At 44.5% G+C, this 22,306-nt stretch overlaps 1 protein-coding gene across 1 annotated transcript; it reads left to right on the top strand.

Moving 5' to 3' along the window:
• Positions 1–367: 367 nt before the first annotated feature.
• UTP25 (UTP25 small subunit processome component) lies at positions 368–22,096 on the top strand. Its single transcript, XM_019714495.3, has 12 exons — positions 368–591; positions 1,343–1,382; positions 1,974–2,226; positions 3,938–4,111; positions 5,882–5,970; positions 7,104–7,514; positions 9,212–9,431; positions 11,315–11,517; positions 12,645–12,827; positions 12,955–13,067; positions 13,838–14,083; positions 21,506–22,096. Exons 1-12 carry the CDS (start codon positions 485–487, stop codon positions 21,747–21,749), a joined length of 2,283 nt encoding a protein of 760 aa, XP_019570054.3. The 5' UTR covers positions 368–484; the 3' UTR covers positions 21,750–22,096.
• Positions 22,097–22,306: the final 210 nt, after the last annotated feature.

Genomic DNA, 22,306 nt, shown 5'->3' with positions numbered 1-22,306 from the left:
TTTCATCTGCACTATCAGGCGTATTAAAATGACCTATTTGTGTAGTGTCGGTGAGGATGAAGTGAGATGTGCCGGCACCTTGAAATATTGGTTGGTATTTTTATTATGGTATAATCACTGCCTTCAACCATCTCCGCTATTGCATGTTTACACAGGCTGAACCCCACAGCCAAAGCGGAATCACAAAGCACGCCCCCCCATTGCCCACCCCTCGCAGGCCCCAGCCACCTGCCAACGACCTAGGACTCAAAGAACAAAGACGTCAGCATGTGTGCACGTGTTTCCAAGGGGCCTCGCTAGGGGGCGGAAGCGAGACCAGGAAGTGCCAGCACTTGTCGTACAAGCGCGACGTAAAGCGGGTCTGCTTTCCGGCAACTCGCTTGTGCCGTAAAGCGCTTCCGGCGAGCCCACGCGAGTGGGTTGGCGAGACCACTTCCTGGTGGGAAACGCGGCGTTTGCAATCAGACAAACTTGATTTTTCGCTATGGGCAAACGCGGGAGCCGGAGCCAGAGCCAGCTGCTCAGCACCCTGACGAAAAAGCAGAAGAAGCATCTTCGGGATTTCGGCGAGGAGCATCCCTTCTACGACAGGTACGGGGGGGGGGGGGCATGACTGGGGCCAGAGCTGCCGCGGCTTTTCCCAGTGGGAGCCCACGGTTCCCCGGCGTCCGCGGTGCCCAGGGTCTGGCCCGGTCGGTGCCGGGGAGGATGCTGGCGGCGTCGCGCCTGAGAACGGCTGCTTCGCGCGTGGAGCCCGGAGCTTGATGCTGGACCGCGCGCCCGCTGGGTGTGGGCTGGAGTGTATGGTCATAGATTTTCTAGGTTGTTTTGGTTTTTTGTGTGTTTTTAAAGAATTGTTTGCGGGCGCCTCCGACACCCCTGATCTATCCAGGTGCAGTGAGGAAACTGCTGTGTCGGTCGCTGTGCGTTTCCAGCCTCTCAGTGGTGATCGTGGTGCTCGCACCGCCACTTTGGGCCGTTTTATCAGTGCATTAGGGGGGTTGTCTCGTTAAGAAATTTGCTAGAAAAGGTGAACCCGAGGTCTTTTATTTGCCAAATTTAGCCATCTTTTGGATGAGAGCCACTTGTTGGGTGACTCTTGTATTTGTCATGTGACCTCGGGAAACTTTTCATTTGTCAGTTATTATAAAGTTGTTTCTACTCTTACAATCCTTGCCCCAGCGCGTGTGTAGTTTTTACATGACTATAGTTATGTAAACTGTAGTTATGATGTGTTTATAATGGTATATTCTGCGGTTTTCACCTAACGTTGTATCATTAGGCTTTTTCCTAATTGCTACATACTTGTAGTTTGAGTTTAACATTACCTGTTTCTTTTCAGGGTTTCCAGAAAGGAAACAAAACCACAGATGTGTCAACTGGTAAAGCTTTATTCCTTCTTTATAATAGTTGGTTTTGGGTTGTTACTTTTAAGATTATATATAATAATAAAGTTTGGCTGTATTTCCACTCTTTTTGATTTTAGATGTAAGCTGTTATTTTAGTAATATTGCTTCATTTTGAATGCAGATGTCTTACAATGCTGTTGTGATAATTACAGCAGTAACGGGATTTTGAAACTGCCCCAAGAGATCAATCTATTAGATCCTGTTCCAGAGGCTTACCAGCCTGCAGTACTTGGTTGTATTGTAATTTTCCTGTTGCTCCTTTAAATGGGCCAAGTGCCTGACAGATTAGGTCTCCTTATAGCCTAAAGCTCTATGTCAGCTTTCTTCCCACGGGGAACATTAGCAGTTCAGAAATGAAGAGCTTCTAGGGTCTTAGCTAGATTAGCTATTTTAAATAAACTTGGTGCTGGGCTTGGCCGAATAGATAGGATTGCGTGTTTGCAGAAGAGCTAATTTTTATACAGGAAAGTCTGAATGTTACATGATTGATTGGCCTGATAATCGTCATAGGGTAGCAATGAGAGCAATATCGTTTGGTTTTTAAACTCCCCGTTATCCTTTTAGTCAGAGAGTTCAGATACTTCAAGTTCTGAAAGTGAAGCAGAGAGTGAACCAGAACAAGTTTCGGGGTACCACAAACTACTGGCCACATTAAAGACTGTTTCCGAGGAAGAGGAGGAGGAGGAAGAGGAGGAGGAAGAAGAGGAGGAGGAAGAAGACAGTGCTGTAGAGGAGGCAGAAACGAACGATGAAGATGGTGACAGTGAGGTCAGTGTGGAGGAAGAAGCAGCGGCAGAGTCCACTGAACTGCGGGAGAGTAAGTATCTCTAGTGTGGGTTCATCTTCTGTGCCAGGACCATTGACAGATTGCCCCGTGGGCACACTGCCCCGTACTGTGAGTTGGGTGACAGCACATGGAGCCAAAGAGAGATTCCTAACCTTGTTGGCTTCAGTGATGTCTTTGAGAATCTGATGAAAACATAGAACCTTCTCACCAGAGAAACGACATTTTTGCTTAGGATTTCCAGGACTTCATCAATCCTAGTTAAAGTTTTCCTGATTCGGAGGAACGAAACCATAATTCTGTTTTTGTGATGGTCTCAGTTTATTAGAGAGACTACTGTTCATCCCTTAAGAGAAGCCAAGTTTAATGGAAAGTAGATACAAATATATAAAAATTGTCAAGTAGCAGATTTTTATGGAACAGCTAGATAAAAAGCATTGAAGAGATGCCGAGTGGTCGCATGCCGCCGAGGGAAGGCTTCAGAGAAGAGCTGGGATTGAAAACCTAAAGGAACTTTCTCACTCAGACTTCTAGGTGATTTTTTTCTTTAACTTTAAAATCACCATTATTGAGGTGTGATTTACATACAATAAAGTGTACCGTTTAAAGTAAATAACTCAATGATTTTTGACAAATGTATACGTCTGTATTATTACTGTCACGATCAAGATACAGAACATCTCTAATGCCTCCAGAAAGTTCCTTCTTGTCCTTTTACAGCCAATTTCCCACCCCTGACATTGGACAACCACTGACCTGCTTTCTTTCACTATAGATTAGTTTTGCCTGTTCTAGAAATTCATAAAATTGGAAGCATACAGTACGTACCCTTTTGCGTCTGGCTTCTTTGACTCCTCATGATTCACCCATGTTGTTCATGTATTATGAATTCATTACGTTTTATTGCTGGAGTAGTATTTCATTGTCTGACTATATCTAGGTGACTATATCTCACTGTCTTAATGCCTATTTTCTTTACTGCATATTTTTTTCTATACTTGAAGGTGTCACACACCGTTCCTAGTATTTTATTAGTTTTACTAGGATAAAAATTCATTGCCTCAGACTTAGGGATTTTTTTGTTTTGTTTTTGTTTTTTCAAAAGGAAGGTTGCTTTTTTTTTTTTAAATTATAAAAGTAATACGTGTTTACTATAGAAATTTAAGAAGGTAATATAGTTAATCTATTTCCCCACCACTTAGAGATAAACACCTTAACATTCTATATAACCTTCCAGACTACTTTTTTATAGATACATGTGCCAGTACAAGTATGTATATATATTTGTGTGTATGTGAATAATGGTCTCATACATTTCTGTTACTTTTTTTCTTTAATAATACACCATGGACATTTTTCCATGTGTTTAACTATGGATTCACACATCTTAATTACATAGTATTTCATTGTAAGTGATACTTTGTAATTTAATTACCCCATTGATAGAATATGATGAAATCATTTTCCCCAGTTATTTCTTATGATCAGTGATGCTTTGAGCATCTTACATGCACTGTCTTAGTGTACTTTGTTTAGTTATCTTAGAATAATTCCTAGAAATGGAACTGGGTCAATAAACAAGCTTAATTTTGAAATTTGTTTTCTACCTGAATTTGCTTAAAAGTAAATAATGGCAATGAACATCAGTGTTGATATAGGCAAAGGAATTAGATTTTATGTGTCAACAGAAGTATAATTATACTTATGAGTAAATAATTTTACAAACTGTTTCTCAAAATTGGAGATAGGATCTTACCTGCCGACCCTGAGGGAAAAGATGGGGACGAGCCACCTGGCACATCACAACAAGAATATCCTGAGGAGTTTACGGATGCAAAACATGAGTCACTCTTCAGCTTGGAAACCAATTTTCTGGAAGAGGAAAGTAGAGGCAATTGTTCTCCAAAAGCATCACAAGGTCAGAGCACAGTATGTGTTGTTTGAATTCACCAAGTGTTTAGTATGGTGTTGTAGGCTAATAACATGTTAAATCTCCTGTCATTGGAATGAGCAACAATAAAAACAGATACTTTAGCAGCTAGATTGAGTGCTGAGAAGAAATACTTCTCAAAGGTATTTTGTGCTTTTCAGTGGTTAGGCAGTATAGGGGAGGGACGGTAGGGAGGGCGAGGGGCAGTGATGTTTAGAAAAATAGACATCCAGAAGGGTATGTTTAAATACCCTTCCAGAAGGGTAGCAGGGGAGACCAATACCCCAGGCCTCACATTTTCACAATTGGGGTCAGAGGAAGACTTTGGTTTTTCTTCCCAAGTAGAAAAGAAAGTGGAGAAATACTTTGAACTTTTCTCTCTACCCTTCAGTTGCTCTTTTTTGTTGGAACGATAATTTTCAAGATTTGTGAGACCAGGGTGGCTAATCTGATTGGTCCTTATTACCGTGGAACTTCTTAGGAGCCAAAAAGCTCCACTCTTTCTTCCCAGTCTCTCTTGGCCTCTTGGCCGTGCCTCTAGTCTAAATGGCATCACTTGGACAAGGCCTGTGTATTGTAGGCTGGGACAGGTCTCTATTCTCTTTCTCTCAGGACCAATTTCTTAGCCTGGTGGGCAAGTGAGGTGTGCCATTCTGTTTCCTAACTCCCTGTTTTGGTCCCAGTGCTAGTCTTCAACCCAACTATATCATTAATGAAGCTGAAATTTTAATTTGGCTCATTTGGTTCTGGTGGTTATTATGCCAGAGAGGGAGAAGCAGAGGTAGAATGTAGGCACAAACCCCATTCTCAACTGTCAAAACTTAAAAACCCGGAGGAAACATTAGGAAGCTTGACTATCCTAAAATATCTCTGGTTGCTTTGCCTGAGCAAATATATTAGCACCTAGAATTCTTATGTTCTGTTGTTCACTTCTATCTTAGATATTTCGTTACAAGGTGCATTGCATTTGAAGTTTTACCTTTTGGAGCCTTGAGTGGGTCATTTAGCTTTGCTTCTAAATGAGGGGAATGGAAGAAAAGGTTGGGTGGCCAGCTCAGAGCACGGAAGATAAAAACCCGAGTGAAGGTGCTACCATTTAGATCATTTGCTCAACTCAGTTGAGTATTGAACATTTCTCTGTGTACTGCAGTATACAATAAATCAGACATGGAACCTGCCCTCAGGGATCGCACAGTCTAGTAGAATAGATAACATACGTATGTTGGGGTTGGTGATGGGGGTAGGGTGGGGGGCTGTCTACAGGGGACCAGGGATGGCCTTGTAGTGGAGCCAGCACTATGCCTGACACGTTAGGCTCCTGGCAAATCATTATTTATTGTGAGTCAGGGAGTAATATTGAACTATGTATAAACAAAAATGAGGTGAAGGACAGGATAGACTGTTTAATGAAGGCAGGAAAGCACAGGGGCAGAAGAACTTGAGGACCATATGTTAATAATTCAAAAATTACGTGGAAGAGGCAGCTTGGAGGCATACATCCTGTAGTGCCCCAAATTCAGACTGAGAAATTTCTTCAAAAGTTTTTTGAGCTGGGGAGTAATGTGATTAGAGAAATGCTTTAGAAAAGGGAACCTGTCAGAAGCTTTCAAGCTCTGGACTGGGAGAGAGGATGGGGAAAGTAGATGGGAAAAAGTATGAGTTAACATTCGTGAAAAACAGCATGTGAGTCACAGAGGGAGACCAAAAAATGCCTACCATTTCCTCCAAGTGTTCTGACAGTCTTTGTTTCTGAATTAGATCCATTTCTACAACACGTGAACAAAGAACTGAAAGAAAAAGAAATTCAGTCTATTGCCACAAATCCCCAAAAGACCTGCCAGCTAAAAGTAAGTGTTGCTGGGTCATCCCAGTCACAAAAGAGAAAAGCTCTAAGTAAAGCACTGGTCTTGGGTCTTAGCAGCCTCCCCAAATGCAGGGTATGTACCTGTGGTGATGGCTTGATGGGGGAGCAGGACACAGGAAGGCACAGGTGTGATTAGGAAAGACACTGGGAAGCTGGAGCTTGGGAGCCAGGGAAGGTAAGAGTGTTTTGGAGACAGTACTCCAGGGGGTAAACCAGTATCTGCAAGGGACTGTTAACATGACCTAAGGCAAGTTAATCTACCGTTTTGATCTTCACTGTTCTCATCTGTTAGAGGGGAAGAGTAATGCCGACCTCAAAATAATGTACTGACTGATACATAGAAAGTGTTCAGTAAGACTGTAGCTACAGCTGCTGTTCATTTGTTTGAAATAGCAGATGTCGGTAAATACAAGTAAATTACTCAGATATGGAGCAGTTTTTGCTTTGGTTTTTTGTTTTTCACCAACTGATGCTATTTATGAGAGTTGACCATACTTTTTTAATTGAAATTTTTATTGAGATAATTATACATGCAGTTGTAAGAAATAATACAAGGATGTCCGTTATGCTCTTTGCCCAGTTTTCCCGAATGGTCAACATCTTGCAAAACTGTAACACAGTATCACAGCCAGGAAATCGACATTGACAAACCTACCTGTCTTACTCACATTTCCCCCGGTTCTGCTCCTACTCCGTTGTATGTGTTTATACTGTTTTATCACATGTGTAGGTTCCCCATCCACCACCGTGGTCATGACATGGAACATTTCCAGCTCCATTAAGATTCCTCGTTTCCCCTCGCCCTTTAATAAGCACAGCCATCTCCCTCTCCCATTCCTAGTTCTTGATAACCATTAATCTGTTTTCTATGTCTGTAATTTTGTCATTTCAAAAGTGTTTGAAGAAGTTGGAATCCTCTTTAAACCTCAGTATTTCCTAAACTGTAAGAAGAGCAGTATAGTGTCTGTCTTGTAGGGTTATTATGAGGATTCAATGACCTACAAATCACAAGAGGTAATTTGAAGTACTGTGGTACATTATGAAGTACTGTGTGAATTATAATATAAGGTACTATAATTCATTTCTAACTTAGCTCTTGATCTGTCTCTCCCTTAGTGGCCCATCCTGGGCCAGCTTGTCTTTTCATCTAAGTTTCAGAAGTTGGAAACATTTAAACCCCCAAAGGACATTGATTTAAAGTCACTTCATCTCCAGAAGCCTTTGGAAACCACCTGGACCAAGACCAACAGCCAGTTCCTCTCTGGTCTCCACAAATCGAGTAGCCCCTTCACACCCCTTCAGAAAGAGCTCTTCCTGATTATGAATTCGTATCGGGACTTGTTCTACCCAGAAAGGACCGCCCTGCAGAACGGCGAGGAGATCCGCCACGTGTACTGCCTGCACGCCCTGAATCACGTCCTCAAGGCCAACGCCCAGGTGCTTGGCAACAACAGCAGACGCCGAAGCCAGAAACTTGGCGTGGGAGACGACGATGACTTCAGGGACCAAGGGCTAACGAGGCCCAAGGTGAGTGGCAGCAGGAGAACTTTGCCCTCAAGAAGTTCGGCTGCGAGCCACTGCCACGTAGGGGCCTGGCGCCTAGCAGGGGCTCAGGTGTTTAATGATTAGAGTGACGAATGAGTCCAAGAGTGAACACACTGGATGAGCCAGGTGCTGCCAGAGGCACGCTGCAGACGGCGCAGTGACTTTCCAGCAGTGGCTCTAACAGGAAACTTGCGAGTAGGAGGTACCTCCATAATCATTCTCTTTAAAGATAAACCCTGAACGTACATAACACTCCATTACAAATCTCTTCTTTGTGGTTGTCAGAGCTGGGTGCGACCTTAATGAGCCTTTTATCCAATCCCTTTACGTTACAGCTCTAGCCCGAGACCTAGATTTGTAGGGGGCCTTGCTAGAGAGAACCAGAGAAGAGTAGCAGAGATGGGACTAGAACCAAGGATTCTCTTCACTAAGCCACACAAATATGTGACCCTTGGAAAAGAAAAACCCCAATTTTTCCATTGTATAGTTGTTGCTGCTGAAAGCCCATCGATTTAGTCTCATAAGCTCCAGTGGGTTTAGGGCTTTGATAGAAAGTGTCTTTTCATTCTGTCTACACTTTTCATGATGTTACGGAGCTAGGTCCCTCCTCCCCTCAGCCCATGTCTCTCCATATTGAAGAAGCTTCTTCTTTTTAGTGTTCTCATTGAGCTTAATAGGATTCTCCGGTTTTAACACTGATGTGGTGTTTAGAGGTTTCTTAGTCCAACCCCTTTGTTTGATGACAGGAAACCAAAGCCTGGACACTTACTTAGGGTCACGGCTGGGACAATAACTTGGCCCTTTTCTCTCTGGTCTGTCGACCCTGCACTGCACCGAGCTGCATTACCGCCTCCCTCTGGCTGTGCTGGTTGCCTCTTTGGGAAACTACCTCAGAGTCTTGAACATCAGGATTGTAAGATTAGCTGTTTCCATTTAGAATTACAAAAAAGAGTAAGAGACAGATTACCCAGGAAGCACATTTAGAATGGTGAATTGCGTGATCTGACGGGTTATTTCCACTGATTGTATTGTTTATAAAAGAGTAGCTAAAAATTAATCATTTATTAAGCATCTTCTGCCCCCCCCCCCAAGAGTTGTAACTTTAAGCATTTAAGGAAATGTTCGGAAAACCAAGTCCTATATTTCCCATTAAAATATGATCTTATTTCAGAAATGCTTTATCATCTTTTCTGAAAAATGCGCTACAGAATGTACTAGAAAATGTACTAGAAAAGTAGTGATGCCTTAGTCCTTTTCCTTCCAGCTTTGCTTGTTCTCTACTCCTTATATCTAATTCAGTATTTATTCAGCATATATTTGTTCCTTGGGTCTCCTGTAGGAGATACAAATGAGCCACATCCCTTACCCTCAAAGAACTTATGTGTTTATACCCTGGGTGTTTGCTAGTGGACACCTCTGTTAAAGGTATTCACTTAGCTAAAAGGTGTTTCCAAATTCTGCCTGAGAATCGCCTCCCGTGGAACTGCTATGTGACTAAAGCCCACAGGACGTGGTGCTGTGCGTATGCTCAGCTCCCAGGACTGAGCCAGGGGCTGTGTGAAGTGGGTGGCACGGTCCCTGGCTGGGCGCCGCTGCTGGGCAGAGGGCTCTTTAGCAGGCTCCCCGCGAGCTGCGCTTCCGTCCCGGTCCCCACGGAGGCTGCTCATCGTTTCTTCCAGGTGCTAATAGTGGTGCCGTTCCGGGAAGCTGCTTTGCGGGTGGTACAGCTCTTCATCAGCCTCCTTGAGGGCGACAGCAAGAAGAAAATAATCGTGAGCAACAAAAAGAGGTTTAACGGAGAGTATGGCTCGGATCCTGAGGAGAGACCCCCCAACCTGAAGAGGCCTGAGGATTACGAAGCCGTGTTTGTGGGCAATATCGATGACCACTTCAGGATCGGTAATTCCTTCCTGTGAGAGCTGAGACCCGGAGGGAGCTGAGGGGTGAGGTTCACGTGGCAGCTGGAGGCTAGAAGCCTGGAATTAGGCGTTGTCTCAGTCTCCTAACAGGACCAACATGCTGGGAGACATCTGGTCTGCCAGGGGAGAGCGTCCTGCCGTGGCCAGTAGGCTGGACCCTTGGCTACTGGGGTGCAGTGTCCCTGCAGGCATGTGTAAAGGCACATCCCCATTAATAACAGAAATGTCTCTGCTCACCCATGGCTGGTAGCGCATAGTCCATGTTACAGGAATTCTTGGGGGAGCTGGAAGTGATGGGCCGAGGGGGTCAGTGTGGGGAGGCTGCATAATCTGAGCATCTGTACGCAGTGGTAGAGTTCCCACCTGCCTGCCATGTACAGTGCCTACGCCTGAATCATCGCCACTCGGGGCCTACTGATGCCCATGTGACTTTCCATGTTTTTGCTTGTCTCATTCAGCTCCCGTGTACTTGACTGGTTGTACATTGATAAAGTCGTTGGAAAAGTTCATTAGTCAAATATGCTCATTCCCCAAGCATTTATTAAGCAGCTCTGCGTGCCAGGCACTGTTAAGAACCTGGGAATACAGGCACAAAAGTTATGATTTCTGCTCTTTAGTGAGTCCAGCCTAGTGGGGAAACAGACAGTACAGAATGAGAAGAGTTATGATCCGAGGACGCAGTGGGTGTTCTGGGAGCACTTAAAGCAATCGCTGTACTGAACGGGCACAGGGTGGGTAGAGGAGGCCTCCTGGGGGAGGTGCTGTCTGCACTACCGTGTTTCCCCGAAAATAAGACCCAGCCGGACCATCAGCTCTAACGCGTCCTTTGGAGCAAAAATTAATATAAGACCTGGTCTTACTTTAATATAAGACCGGGTATAATGTAATATAATATAATATAATATAATAACATAATATTTATAATTATAATAATATAATACCGGGTCTTATATAATGTAAGACCCGGTCTTATTAATTTTTGCTCCAAAAGACGCATTAAAGCTGATGGTCTGGCTAGGTCTTATTTTCGGTGGTACACGGTAAGTTGAAACCTGAGTGGGATTTAGCCATTTACAAAGGGGAGTGGTTAGAGTGGAGGGAAAGGTTTCAGACAAGAAAGTGTGTGTGCAGAGGCCTCAGTGAATAAGCCGGCCTTGACCCGAGACTCACATGGGCTGTAGCAAGGCTGCAAGGTGCAAGGGGACGAGAGTTGATGTCCAGTTTTAAACATGTGCAGGTGTCTAGAAAGTTGCTGATACCTCAGTCTTGAGCTCAGGAAAGAGAAGTGGGAAATACAGATTTGTGCGAAGGCGATATTAAAACCATGTTTATTGAGTAAATTTACCCAAAGCGCTACGTAGAGTGTAAGTAGAACTTGGGGGTGAATCTAGAGGTTTGTGGAAGAGATATTTGGGTCTGGAAAGATCGATAAGGCAGTGGTAGAAGAGGAAGTAATAGGCATTGACGTCATGGAAACCACCAGTGAGGAACAGAACATTTCCAGGAGGGTGTGTTCAGAGTGCTGTCGTGACGAGGAACACTAAGTACCATTGGTAGTCGAGAGCTCTTGGCGACCTGAGCAAGTGCAGTTTCAGTGGAGTCCTGAGCATCAGAGGCCAGATGGTGGTGCATTGAGGAGTGAGTGGGAGATTTCCAAGTAGAGAAGTTTGACCGTGAAGGCAAGGAAGAGACGGGACCCAGGTGGAAGGGAGGGATGATGATGGTGATTTTAATAATTAAAGCCGGTTGAGCATGGTTACGGTGGCATGTGGAAGGTACGAGGACGGGGGTGCTTTGAGTGGGTGGCAGCTAATGGCTGGGTAGCGATGGCTAAACTGATGTGTACGTGGCTGTCTTGCGTAGGAGTGGCAATACTTCAGAGAAGCATCCGACTCTATGCCCCCTTTTACTCCTCGGACATCCTCATTGCCTCCCCTCTGGGCTTGAGGACCATCATTGGGGCGGAAGGAGAGAAGAAGAGAGATTTTGACTTCTTGTCTTCTGTTGAGCTCCTCATCATTGATCAAGCTGACATTTACCTGATGCAGAACTGGGAGCACGTGCTGGTAACGCTGCTCATCCTCGTTGGGAGGGGCAGGAAGCTCAGGGGGTTAAGGCCTGCAGGGTTATTTAAGTCCAGATTCAAACTCAGTCAGTTTGAAACGGGGAAATAGTCCATGGTTTCCAATTTGAAAATGGAAAATTTTGTTCCTCTTCCACCTACAGATTGGTCCATAAACAATCCAAAGAGAGAAAGATTCTTGTCAATATTTTCAAATCTCTAGAAAAGATTTCTTCCCTTGAAAGGTCACTTCTGCTAATAGACCACTGTAGTGTAGTTGGGTGGTTGAAAATCCTCTCTGCGAGGAATGTCTTTACCTGACATAATTCCTCCGGCAGTTTATGCTCATTCTTTCTTGTTTGGTCTTCAGTAGAGATGGGAAAACATTGCTCATGATTTCTTAATGAGTGATCTTGTTTTGCAGAGAAATGTAGGATGTCTTATCCCCATACTGTAATTTATGCTGTAATTGTTTTCTCCCTCTCCACATACTCTGCAGTGTTGTCAGTTTTAGTATTAAAAACCTGTGCTATGGAACAATCCCATCACAACTATAGGTTTGTTTTTTTAAGGCATATAAGAACTTACATTTCCTACAACCTAAGGGCTTGCAGGAAGCTTGGGACAAATAAAGGGGAGTTCAAGTTACAAGGTGGGAATAGATTTGTAGCACTTGTTACCCTTCAGTATATATTATGAGGTGAAAATACAGTAAAATAGAAAGGGCAGGTTGGTGGCTCTGGGAGCCTCCGAATGTTTCAAGAACCAGGTCATTGAAGGACAGCAGCTGTTTTCTGTCATTTCCCTTGTCCAAGTGTGGGCCTGAGTAGCCCCGAGAGTGACCAGGGTGGCATTTCAGGAGTGCCTTTTAAAGGAACATTTCTGTAAGTACCATTTTGATCCTCTCCGAAAGGTCCAAGAGGTGGCCAGTGTTAGCTTATCGTCTCGTTGCGGGTGTTCACCTGACTATGGCCAAGTCGCTCGCTCATCTGAGCCTCCGTTTTCTTGTTGTGATTTGGGAAATGATAGCACGTCCTTTACCCATAAGGTGACAGACTTGTAAAGTGCTCAGCAGCGCCCGACAGGTAAATGCTCAATAAATACTGATGGTCGTGTCTTTTCTGCCCCAAGCATTTGATGAACCACATGAACCTGCTGCCCCTGGACTCACACGGGGTGGACTTTTCCCGAGTGCGGATGTGGAGCCTCAATAATTGGTCCAAGTTCTATCGCCAGACGCTGCTGTTCGGGGCCCTGCAGGATGCTCAGCTCAACTCCGTGTTCAACAAGCACTGCGTCAACGTGCAGGGCCAGGTGCGCGCTGCTCCGTTCTGGGTCTTCAGGAAGCGTGTGTGCTGCTGGGTGGAGAGGTGGAAGGAGAGAGCATGGGGTCAGCAATGGCGATGGCTCGCCGCCTGACGCTCTCGTTGGCTCCTGGCAGGTGGCCGTGAGGAACGTCCCGATGACAGGTTCCATCAGTCACGTGCTGGTGCAGCTCCCACATGTCTTCCAGAGGATGGAAGCTGAAAACCTAGCTTCGGTGATTGATGCCAGGTACCCTCCCTCCCCGGGCCCATCAGACACGTGGGGCCACAGAGAGGGATTGCACTTGCATACACACTTAGAACGGGATTCCGTGCTGGTTTTATTGATCATCATTTACCAAGTGAGATGAGATCATTGAGCCCGATTATGCCATTGACAGAGGACAGAGGAAACTGAAGCCCAGAGCGAAATTGTCCTTCGTGTAGTTCTCATAGCCAGTTAGTGGAAGGGTTAGCTAGTTAGTGACCCCTATAAATCAGGGGTCCTTCTCTCTAGACGATGGCATTTTTAAATTATACTATGCTGCTTAATGCTGCAAAGCGTCCCATGTCAACAACTTAATTGTAAGCCCTTTAGGGCAAGAACTGTTTTTCTAATTTTCTCTATATTTTCCTCCTGTCTCATTGTGTTTTGTCAGGGGACCCATGGTAGCAGAATGGTGTTTAGCATTTAGGAGGCGTTCAGCAATTATTTGTTGACAGACTGGCTGAGGACAGACTGAATGAATGAGTGAGGTGGTTAGATACTTCCTGGAATAATTTTCTGAGATAACTGGCATTACATCTACTCTTTATGAGGAATGGTGTTAGAACTTGTTTTTTAATGTGCTTGTCAAGTTTTATTCCTATGTAGTAATCTCTTTGCAATGAGGTAAACCATATTGGCCTCTTTGGGGAGCTAGAGGGAGATTGTGACCTGCCCAGGGTCACAGGACCACAGTAGGGACACGACGGGCTCCACTCTAGACCACTGACTTTACCTTCTCCTGCACAAATCAGGTTTAACTTCTTCGTGAACAAGATTTTGCCCCAGTATCGTGACGCAGTCATGTCTCACACGCTCGTCTATGTCCCCTCCTATTTTGACTTTGTGCGTCTCCGAAATTACTTCAAGAAGGAGGATCTGAACTTCACACACATCTGCGAGTACACGCAGAAGTCTGCTGTCTCCAGGGCCAGACAGTTTTTCTTCCAAGGAGAGAAGCAGTTTTTGCTCCTCACCGAGCGCTTCCATTTCTACAAAAGGTAAAGTAGTGCCAGGTTTTTGGGTGATGTCGCCGAGGAGGAAATGCAGAGCAAATCACGGCCTGCTTCTGAGCGCGTGGTAGGCTTTGCAGTGTTACAAGGTCGTCACTCTCTCTGCCTCCTGCAGAGAAGCCAGTTTGGGGGCCGGACAGACTCTTGGTTGGTTGGTTTCCTCTCAAATGGGCGTTGTTGGAAAAGGCCGTGGGAACAAATGAGGCACTACAGCTAACCTATGTATAGACCTGAGAGTGTCCATACTTGGGGCCTTCTGTAGCTGTGGTCACGCACCTCAGGAGAGATGACAGTTGCACAACTCTTGACAGAGACAACACAAGGGAATACAAGAAGGGCAGAGACCTATAGTAGAGGCACAGACAATATTGGGGCTGCGTCGTCTGTGGAGATGGCAGCTGAGCAGTGTCAGTGTTCAGAAAGTTCCGGTGTGTCCTGAAGTAGGCGTGAACTTACTTCCTCACCGAGAAGAACCAGGACTAAAGGGCCCCCTGATATTTTCAGGAGGCAAAATGTGAGGGACTTACAGTTGACTGTTTAAGGGTTTCGGCATTTGTGTAGCTTCCCTACCATGTGACTTTGACAAAATAAGTCAGATTAACATTTTTTTTTTTTAGTTCTAATTAGTGTGTTGGTAATATTGAGCCTTCTGTTTCTATGTGTGGTAGTTGCAGCCCCTTGTGCCCCCAGAGCTCAGGTATTTTATTGTTTTGCTAGTTGTCTGCTGCCAAATGAAAAAGCCCTTTTGCACCCTCACCTGGAGAGATGGAAATTGCGTCCTATTACTTCTTCCTTATTGATTCACAATAATGTCCAGTGAACTTAAGTTCTGACTTTGCTGGTTATTAACTCTCAATCATGTGTACTAACGCGGGGCATGTTTTCACAGAGAATCCCTAACGTATCAGCCGGAAGTCGCCAGCAGGGGGTTAGATGATGCCTTCTGACATTGCGTTGCCTTGTAGTCTGTGCTGATACTAGGATGATGCTCCCCGGACATGTGCTTGTTGCCAAGATGGGGAGGGAGTAACCCACAGCCTGTGGGGCCGAGCGCGCTGCCTTGAACATGACACGCTCTTTGGATGTTCTGCTGACTAGGTGATCTGTGCGCAGAGCTGAGAAATGACTACCATTGTGTTTCCTGGGCTCCATGCTCAGCAGCCAGACAGGGCTGTTTGGCCAGAGAGTGTTTGTTAATGAATCCCTGCCTGTTGGCATCATCATTGGCTTTGCTCCAGTAAGTTGCTGTTTTCATTCCTGTTGGAGAGCCGTATTTTGGGGGCGTTTGTACTCAGCAGGTCTTAAGAGCCCTTAGTTTTCTATCAGCTTGACGAATGGAAGCAGGCCCTTTCAGTGAGGTGAAGCGGATAGATTGGAACACTTCCCAGGGTGATTGTCTTGGCGAGTGTGAATTAAGCTGGGATGGGGACTGCTCTCAAAAAGCAGCTTTTTAAGGAGCGGGTCTGATGGCCTGCTTATGAGAAAGAAGCCCTTTCTCTAAGTAGGCAGGACAGCGCTCCTGTCTCACAGTGTTCATCTGTTTACCAAACCGTTTTTGCCTGACTTACACCAAACTGTGTAAGTCATTATAAAGACAAACCTGGCGTGTGCCGTTTGCTTTATGCCCTGGACCAGGTTCATAGGTGTGTCCTGTGTTGAAGATGAATGGGAATAATGTGCTTCAGAGTTCTGCAACTGCCAATTATCTCAGGGTTTCCAACTCCAGAATGTTCTGCTTCAGAGATCACCAAGGTGATGACGGGTATTTTGATTTGCAGTGCCTTGGTGATTTGAGTGTTTATTTGACCTTGGGAAAAGTACACGTGTTTTAAACTTTAGTATCCAGCTCTGAAATTCTGTATTTACGTTCTCTGTGGAAGTGGGCAGTGTAAGACATACTGCAGTTTATATGTGAACTAGCAAACATTTGCATCCTGAAGATTTGTTTTCTTTGGGGCAGATGAAGCCAGTGGAATCTTAGAATTGGATGGGCAGCTGCTCATGAAGTCCCTCCAGAGGGCCGGACGGTTCACAGATCTGTCCCTGAGCATTATCAGTGCGTTACCACAGCGGAAGGATTCTCAACCCGGAGGGGTTTAGGCCACATTTGTAGGCATCAAGTCCCAAAGTCTACACGAAGGAGGCGGAGGACAGGGGAAGGGGGACAGTTGGCCCTAAGTGCCCCTCTGAAGAGGCCCTTGTCACATTCTGTTTCCAGGAGATGTCTGTTCTCTCTTATGGGTGAATTGGGACTGAGAGATCTTGTTTTATAAATACAACATTTATTGGAGTTGGGTTTGTTGTTTTATAAATACTCTGATTATAAAAGTATTACACAACTATTGTAGCAAACTTGGAAAATTTAGGTTAAAAAAAAAAGAAATGGAATCACCTATAATCTCACTGCCTTGATATAAACAAATACCTATTTTAGTGTATCTCTTTCCTATCTTTTTTATGTGAAAAATATGTGCACATGCACATACGCAGGAGTGCGTGCACACACACACACACACACACACACACACACACACACAGAGGCATTGTTTTAAACATACCAAAGTTGGTATCACACTATACACATTGGGATTTTTTTCCTTTTATCTTAAATGTTTTATGTGCTCATTGAAAAAACATTTAAATATGTAAACATTTTGAGATATCTATTTATAAATCACGGGTAGGATATAGTTCTCATCCATCCTCCCTCTCCCCAACTTTTTATTTGGTAAGATTTCATTTCAAAAGAAATTGTAAGACTATTACAGTGAACATCTGTAAGTCCTTTCACTTGGACTTCACCAGCCATTAGCATTTTGCCACATTAGCACACACCCATGTCCCCTGTCTCTCATCTCTATTTTCTCATATCTCTTATTTTTTTCTCCCTGAACCATTTGAAAATAAATTACAGGAGGCGTCATGACACTTAACCCCTAAATCTTTCAGCATCAAAACCCTGGCCGGCACCTTCCCAGGTGTAATCTGAGATTTCCCCCCCTTCCCCGTACTTGGAGGAGAAAGACTGAAGAAAAAGGCAGGATGGCAGGTGGCAGGTTTAACAAGTAAGAGAACTTAACGTACAAGACTTGTTTGGGTAGCCACAAGGTGAGTGGTTTTCCACATTCATCTGTCAGAATCTTAAAAAGTGGATAAAAGTTTATATAACTGGGGTCAGTCACGTATCCAGTCCAGACAGTCTTAACACCACGTTTCTATCTCAGGGCTGTATCCTTGGTGCAGCTTCTTGGAGCCGGAAAGGCAAGTGGAGCACACATTCGAAAGCCCAGGGAAGTGGGGCGGGGTCTGATTGCCCCGGTTCAGCGTGGGGCCAGACCTTCTCAGTGGTCACGTCTTCTCAGTGACCGTCCCCAACAAGCATGGAGCTTCTAAAAACAACATTCTTCTATCTAAACACAATTCCGTTATCATACCACTTGACGTTACTACAATAATACCTAATATACAGACTATTCAAATTTTCCTAGTTGTCCCTAGAATGAGCCTTATATCCCCATCCCAACCCACGACTCAGGTAAGGATCAGACATTGTATTTGGTTAACATGTTTCTTTAGTCTTAGTTCTTCAGCAGGGGCAGTTGTGCTCCCTAAAGGACATTTGGCAATATCTGGAAACATCTCTGCTTGTCACAACTGGAGGGTTATTCTAGGGGTCTGGTGGTTCTGTTTGGTGGAGGCCTGGATGCTGCTAAACACCCCGCAGTGCACAGGACGGCACCACAACTTACCTGGTCTCAAATGTCAGTAGTGCCAAGATGACATGATCTAAAATGATTCTATTGCTTTTTTTCTTTTTCATGACATTGGCATTTTTCGAAGAGTCCAAGCCAGTTTCTGGTAGAGTGCCCCACATGTTTTCGTATTTAAATGAGTGGTGCCCAAACTTTGCTATATATTAGAATTCCCTTGGAGGGTGATTCCTTTAAAAAATCCGAATGCCCCAGTCGTACCCCAGCACCAGTTGAATCACAGCGCCTGGGGATGGGGACCAAGCACAGTGTGTGTTTAAACAACAAACAGGTGATTCAACGTGCCGGCCAAGTTTGGGGACCACTGATTTAGATTAAACATTTTTTGATAAGAATTCTACATAGAGTGTATTTTGTGCTTCCCACCGCATGTCATCGAGAGGCACATAGTATCAGTTTATGCCATTTTTGGTGATGCTAAATGTAACCACTTGGGCAAGGTGGGTCTGCTCTCCATTAGCTGTGTAGGTAAGTAATCTATAGGGTGTGTAATGAATCCTTTTAATGGTTTCACAGCATTACATTGAATGGATATATAATTAACCCACTTTCCTTTTAATAGGCTATAGATTTTTTTTCCTGTTTTCTGCTATTATTAGGTTGTTGCAAAAGTAATTGTGGTTTAAAAGGTTAAAAATAATTGCAAAAACCATAATTACTTTTGCACCAACCTAATATATATACAGTAATGATCCATATGTGTAGTTGATGGCATAGTTGCCTAGTTTTCCTTAGGATAAATTTGGAAAGGAAAACTTGTTAGTTCAAAAGCTGTACACAATTAAAAATTTGCTGTACATTGCCACTTATTTGCTCCCTTCCATCTTCCCCTTCTCTCCCTCCCCCACCCCAAATACACACACACACACACACACACACACACACACACACACACACACACGTATGTTTATACTTCACTGGCCTATTTCTGCAAAATCCCACTTGTTGCCAGTGACTAATAGTCAAAATGATATTGCATTGTTTTAATATCTTTTTCATAGTGTTTTTTTTTTTGTAATTGTCAATTGAACCTAGAGGCTGAGGTAAGTAGTACTTATTTCGGGTACACCTCTTTTGTCAGGCCACTAGTGTGGGAGTTGGGAATCTACCATGTTTCCCTGAAAATAAGACCTAGCCAGACCATCAGCTCTAATGCGTCTTTTAGAGCAAAAATTAATGTCTTGTAATTATATTCAAATAATTACATTGTATTGTATTATGTATTATATTCAAATAGTAATTTGAATTATTATTATAATAATTGTATTGTCTTGTATTATATTCAAATAATATCGGGTCTTATATAAATTTTTGCTCCAAAAGACGCATTAGAGCTGATGGTCTGGCTAGGTCTTATTTTTGAGGAAACACGGTAGTCAGGATTTGGTTGTTAGTATAGTTACTGCCTCCCATGCACCACAGACTTCAAATTCCTCCAGCAGGCAGTGGCTCAGTGTGGGGCCCAGAGTGCTGGAGGGTGTTTTCTCAGTGTCCTGAGCTCTCAGCTTTCACCCCAGTGCCTGAGGAGGGCCTCTCACCTCACTTCTGCCCCTTCAGCGGCAGGCTGCTCCTGCTTGTCACATCTGGCAAGGCTAGACGTGGGCTGGGGCTGCTTCTGGCCCAGCTCCGTTTTTGGCAGGCCCTGTTCATTCTGGGATTTGGAGGTAGGACTGTCTCAGGGTTCCTGCACCACCCCCCATGGCAGTCAAACTCTGTCTTGTATCTGTGAGGGATCTTGGGAAGGAGATCCTGCTGCTTCCCCCGGCACTGGCCGAACTCTGCTTACATCAGTGCAGCATCCGGGACTGACCGGATTTTGTGTTCTTTCCCCTGGGACAGGCTGTTGCTTTTTACTGGGTGTAAATTGTGGAGGGGAGTGATGAGGATGGGGGGTTTACTGCCCCTCCCTTAGGGGGATGACTTTTGCTTCACCTTCTCTCCCCACCCCCACAGTTGACCTTTGCCCCTCTTTCATTGCCTTCAGGCTTTTGCTTCCTATAACAGATGGTCTGGGAAGTGAGTGAGGGTTCACGTCTGCATCACCAGTGGGGTCTCTCAGCTCTTCTGTCCTCCCTCCAGTCTTTCTCCAGGGCTCCCAGTGGAGACCTGTGGAAAAGAGCTCAGGAGGGAATGTGAACTGAGGGAGTGGCCAGGAATCTCAGGGGTACTGAACTGTCATACAGCCCACTCTTGCCCTCTAGAATTTTAAGTGTAGCTGTTTTCTTCCCACCCACTTTCCTGGCAGCTGCCGTCTTCCTCCTGCGCTCTGCCGGAGGTGAAGTGGTTCATGTGTCCGCTCCCCAGAGGGCTTGTCACTGTGGATTCAGTCAGTGCTGGGCTCAGGCTGTTCATCCTGCCTCTTGAGATCTGGTTGCATGTCTCTTCCCAACTCCAGGTTCAGCAACGTGACATCGGTAGCGTGAAATTGGACATGGGGAGTATTTACACCACAGACATTGGCAGATGCTTCAAATCTGCGCCCTCCCTTCTCCACTGAGAACCAGTGATTAAACATACACGAGCATCCCGTTGAATCAGTCCACCCGTTGCCTTATGACATCAGCTGTCTAGGCTGAAGAAAAGGAAAGCTTTGTACATCATCTAGCCTTTTCTTGTCAGTGGGAGCAATGTTCTCTAGAGCGTTCCACATATCAGCAGAAGTGGAACTCAATGTTTTCGTTTTTTTTATAAGTAGGAAGGTAGAACAGCTCATTAAAGTTCATTAGAATTCTTTCTTTATGGAAAGGTGATGTTGAAAGGTGAGCCCAGGAATGGATTACAGTTACAGTTGGAAGAAGAGGGTCTCCAGAGAGATCAGGATGAGATGGGATAAAAAAGCAAGGCAAGCTTATCCTCTGTGAATAACATAGAATTCCCAAGGGGCCCTAACAACGTCAGCAGTGTAGGAGAGTCTAAAATTAAAAATCAGAACCTCGTCAACATATAAAATCTTTTGTTATGGGACCCCAGAGGGAACGATTGACCTTGACCAGAGCCATCGTGAGTCCCTAGGGTCTCCCCCCGCCCCATACACACTCACACCATGTAGCACTGTGCGGCAGGGAAAGAAGTGCATAAGCTGTTGAAACTAATTGCTTTCCCATAATGCCTAATGGGTCCTCAGGCAGGATTTTGTAAATGGATGAACTTGGGACATCTGCCATGGAGTGAACATGTCTATAGAGTGACAAGAAAAGACTAATGGCAATGCATTTATAGTTTATGCGGTTTATTTTATGTACTGGCTCTGACCTCATCTCCATTACAGATCATTCTGTTTTGCCTGATTATATTAAAGAGAACGTTAAATTGTTAAGTGCCTGCTTTTTAAGTTTCCTGTGAAGACTTCTAATCCTTAGTCTATTCTTCTCCACCCTACCTCAGTCTACCCAGAGTAGGCTCAAGAAATGCAAATTTATTTTATCATTATCTTAAGTCAGACACTAGACATGCAAATATGTTGTCACAAAAACAAGCCCTTCCAGCTCAAAGGAGAATAATCTTTGGTCTGTTACTTGTGCCATTATCATCTTCCTTGAGCATGAAGCAGCGAGAGCAGGCTGTGCCCCTGTACATCTCTTGGGTAGCTTTTCCAAACATTTTCTCAAGTGGACGTCGCCTCTCTTTGCCCCTGTAACAGGTATACAATAAAAGGTATCAGGAACCTGATTTTCTATGAACTGCCGACATATCCGCACTTCTACAGTGAAGTGTGTAACATGCTGAGAGCCACGACCAGAGGAGAGGAAGCTGCCTGGACCTGCACTGTCCTCTACTGCAAGTATGATGCCCAGAGATTGGCTGCCGTGGTTGGTGTGGAGCGCGCTGCGCAGATGCTACAGTCCAAGAAGAACGTCCACCTCTTCATTACCGGAGAAAGATGAGAATTTGGTGAGCAGGAAACGGTACTTGGCGTGATACGTAATGCCTGATTCTGTGCCACATGGGCCCAATTCTGATCGCTTCTACAATGAAGGACCTAAAGGAAGGCGCACCAGGCAGCATTATTTCTGATACTTCTTTCTTTTCAGGTCGTAAGTCCCTGAAAAGTTCAATGTAAACCACATTTTGGTAACTCCCATCTTTCGGAGGTCCCGAGGGAGCTAGTGGGATTCTGCGAAGTTGATAGATGGAAACTTCTACTTGTGAATCTTTTTGTAAGCCATACGTTCTTTTATTGTGATTTTATATCTACTTTATCACAGTTGGTAAATCCTTTCAGATTCGTCTATTTCTGTTTCACACTTTCTTAAAGTAAGGCATACATGTCATTGCTTGCGAACTGCTTATGAGAAATTGGAATACTTCTGGCTGCTGAAATCATCATAATTTTGGATCATGCAGGTTTTATAGAACTGTTATTTTTCCCCAGCCAAACTTTTTAAAATTGTACATATTCTATTTTAATTCAACCTGGAAGAGTGTATTTATTCACTGATCT

This window comes from Rhinolophus sinicus, chromosome 11 (genome assembly GCF_057876585.1).
Source record: "Rhinolophus sinicus isolate RSI-liver-muscle chromosome 11, RSI-T2T, whole genome shotgun sequence".
Lineage (NCBI taxonomy): Eukaryota > Metazoa > Chordata > Mammalia > Chiroptera > Rhinolophidae > Rhinolophus > Rhinolophus sinicus.
Note: the sequence above shows the minus strand (reverse complement) of the source record. Positions and strands in the feature narration are given on the sequence as shown.

Excerpts from the sequence above, each read along its gene's own strand:
- UTP25 (XM_019714495.3), top strand. The coding sequence starts at position 485 with ATGGGCAAACGCGGGAGCCGGAGCCAGAGCCAGCTGCTCAGCACCCTG. Across the intron at positions 2,227-3,937 it reads GTCCACTGAACTGCGGGAGA|ATAGGATCTTACCTGCCGAC; the intron begins GTAAGTATCTCT and ends TCAAAATTGGAG. Across the intron at positions 7,515-9,211 it reads AAGGGCTAACGAGGCCCAAG|GTGCTAATAGTGGTGCCGTT; the intron begins GTGAGTGGCAGC and ends CGTTTCTTCCAG.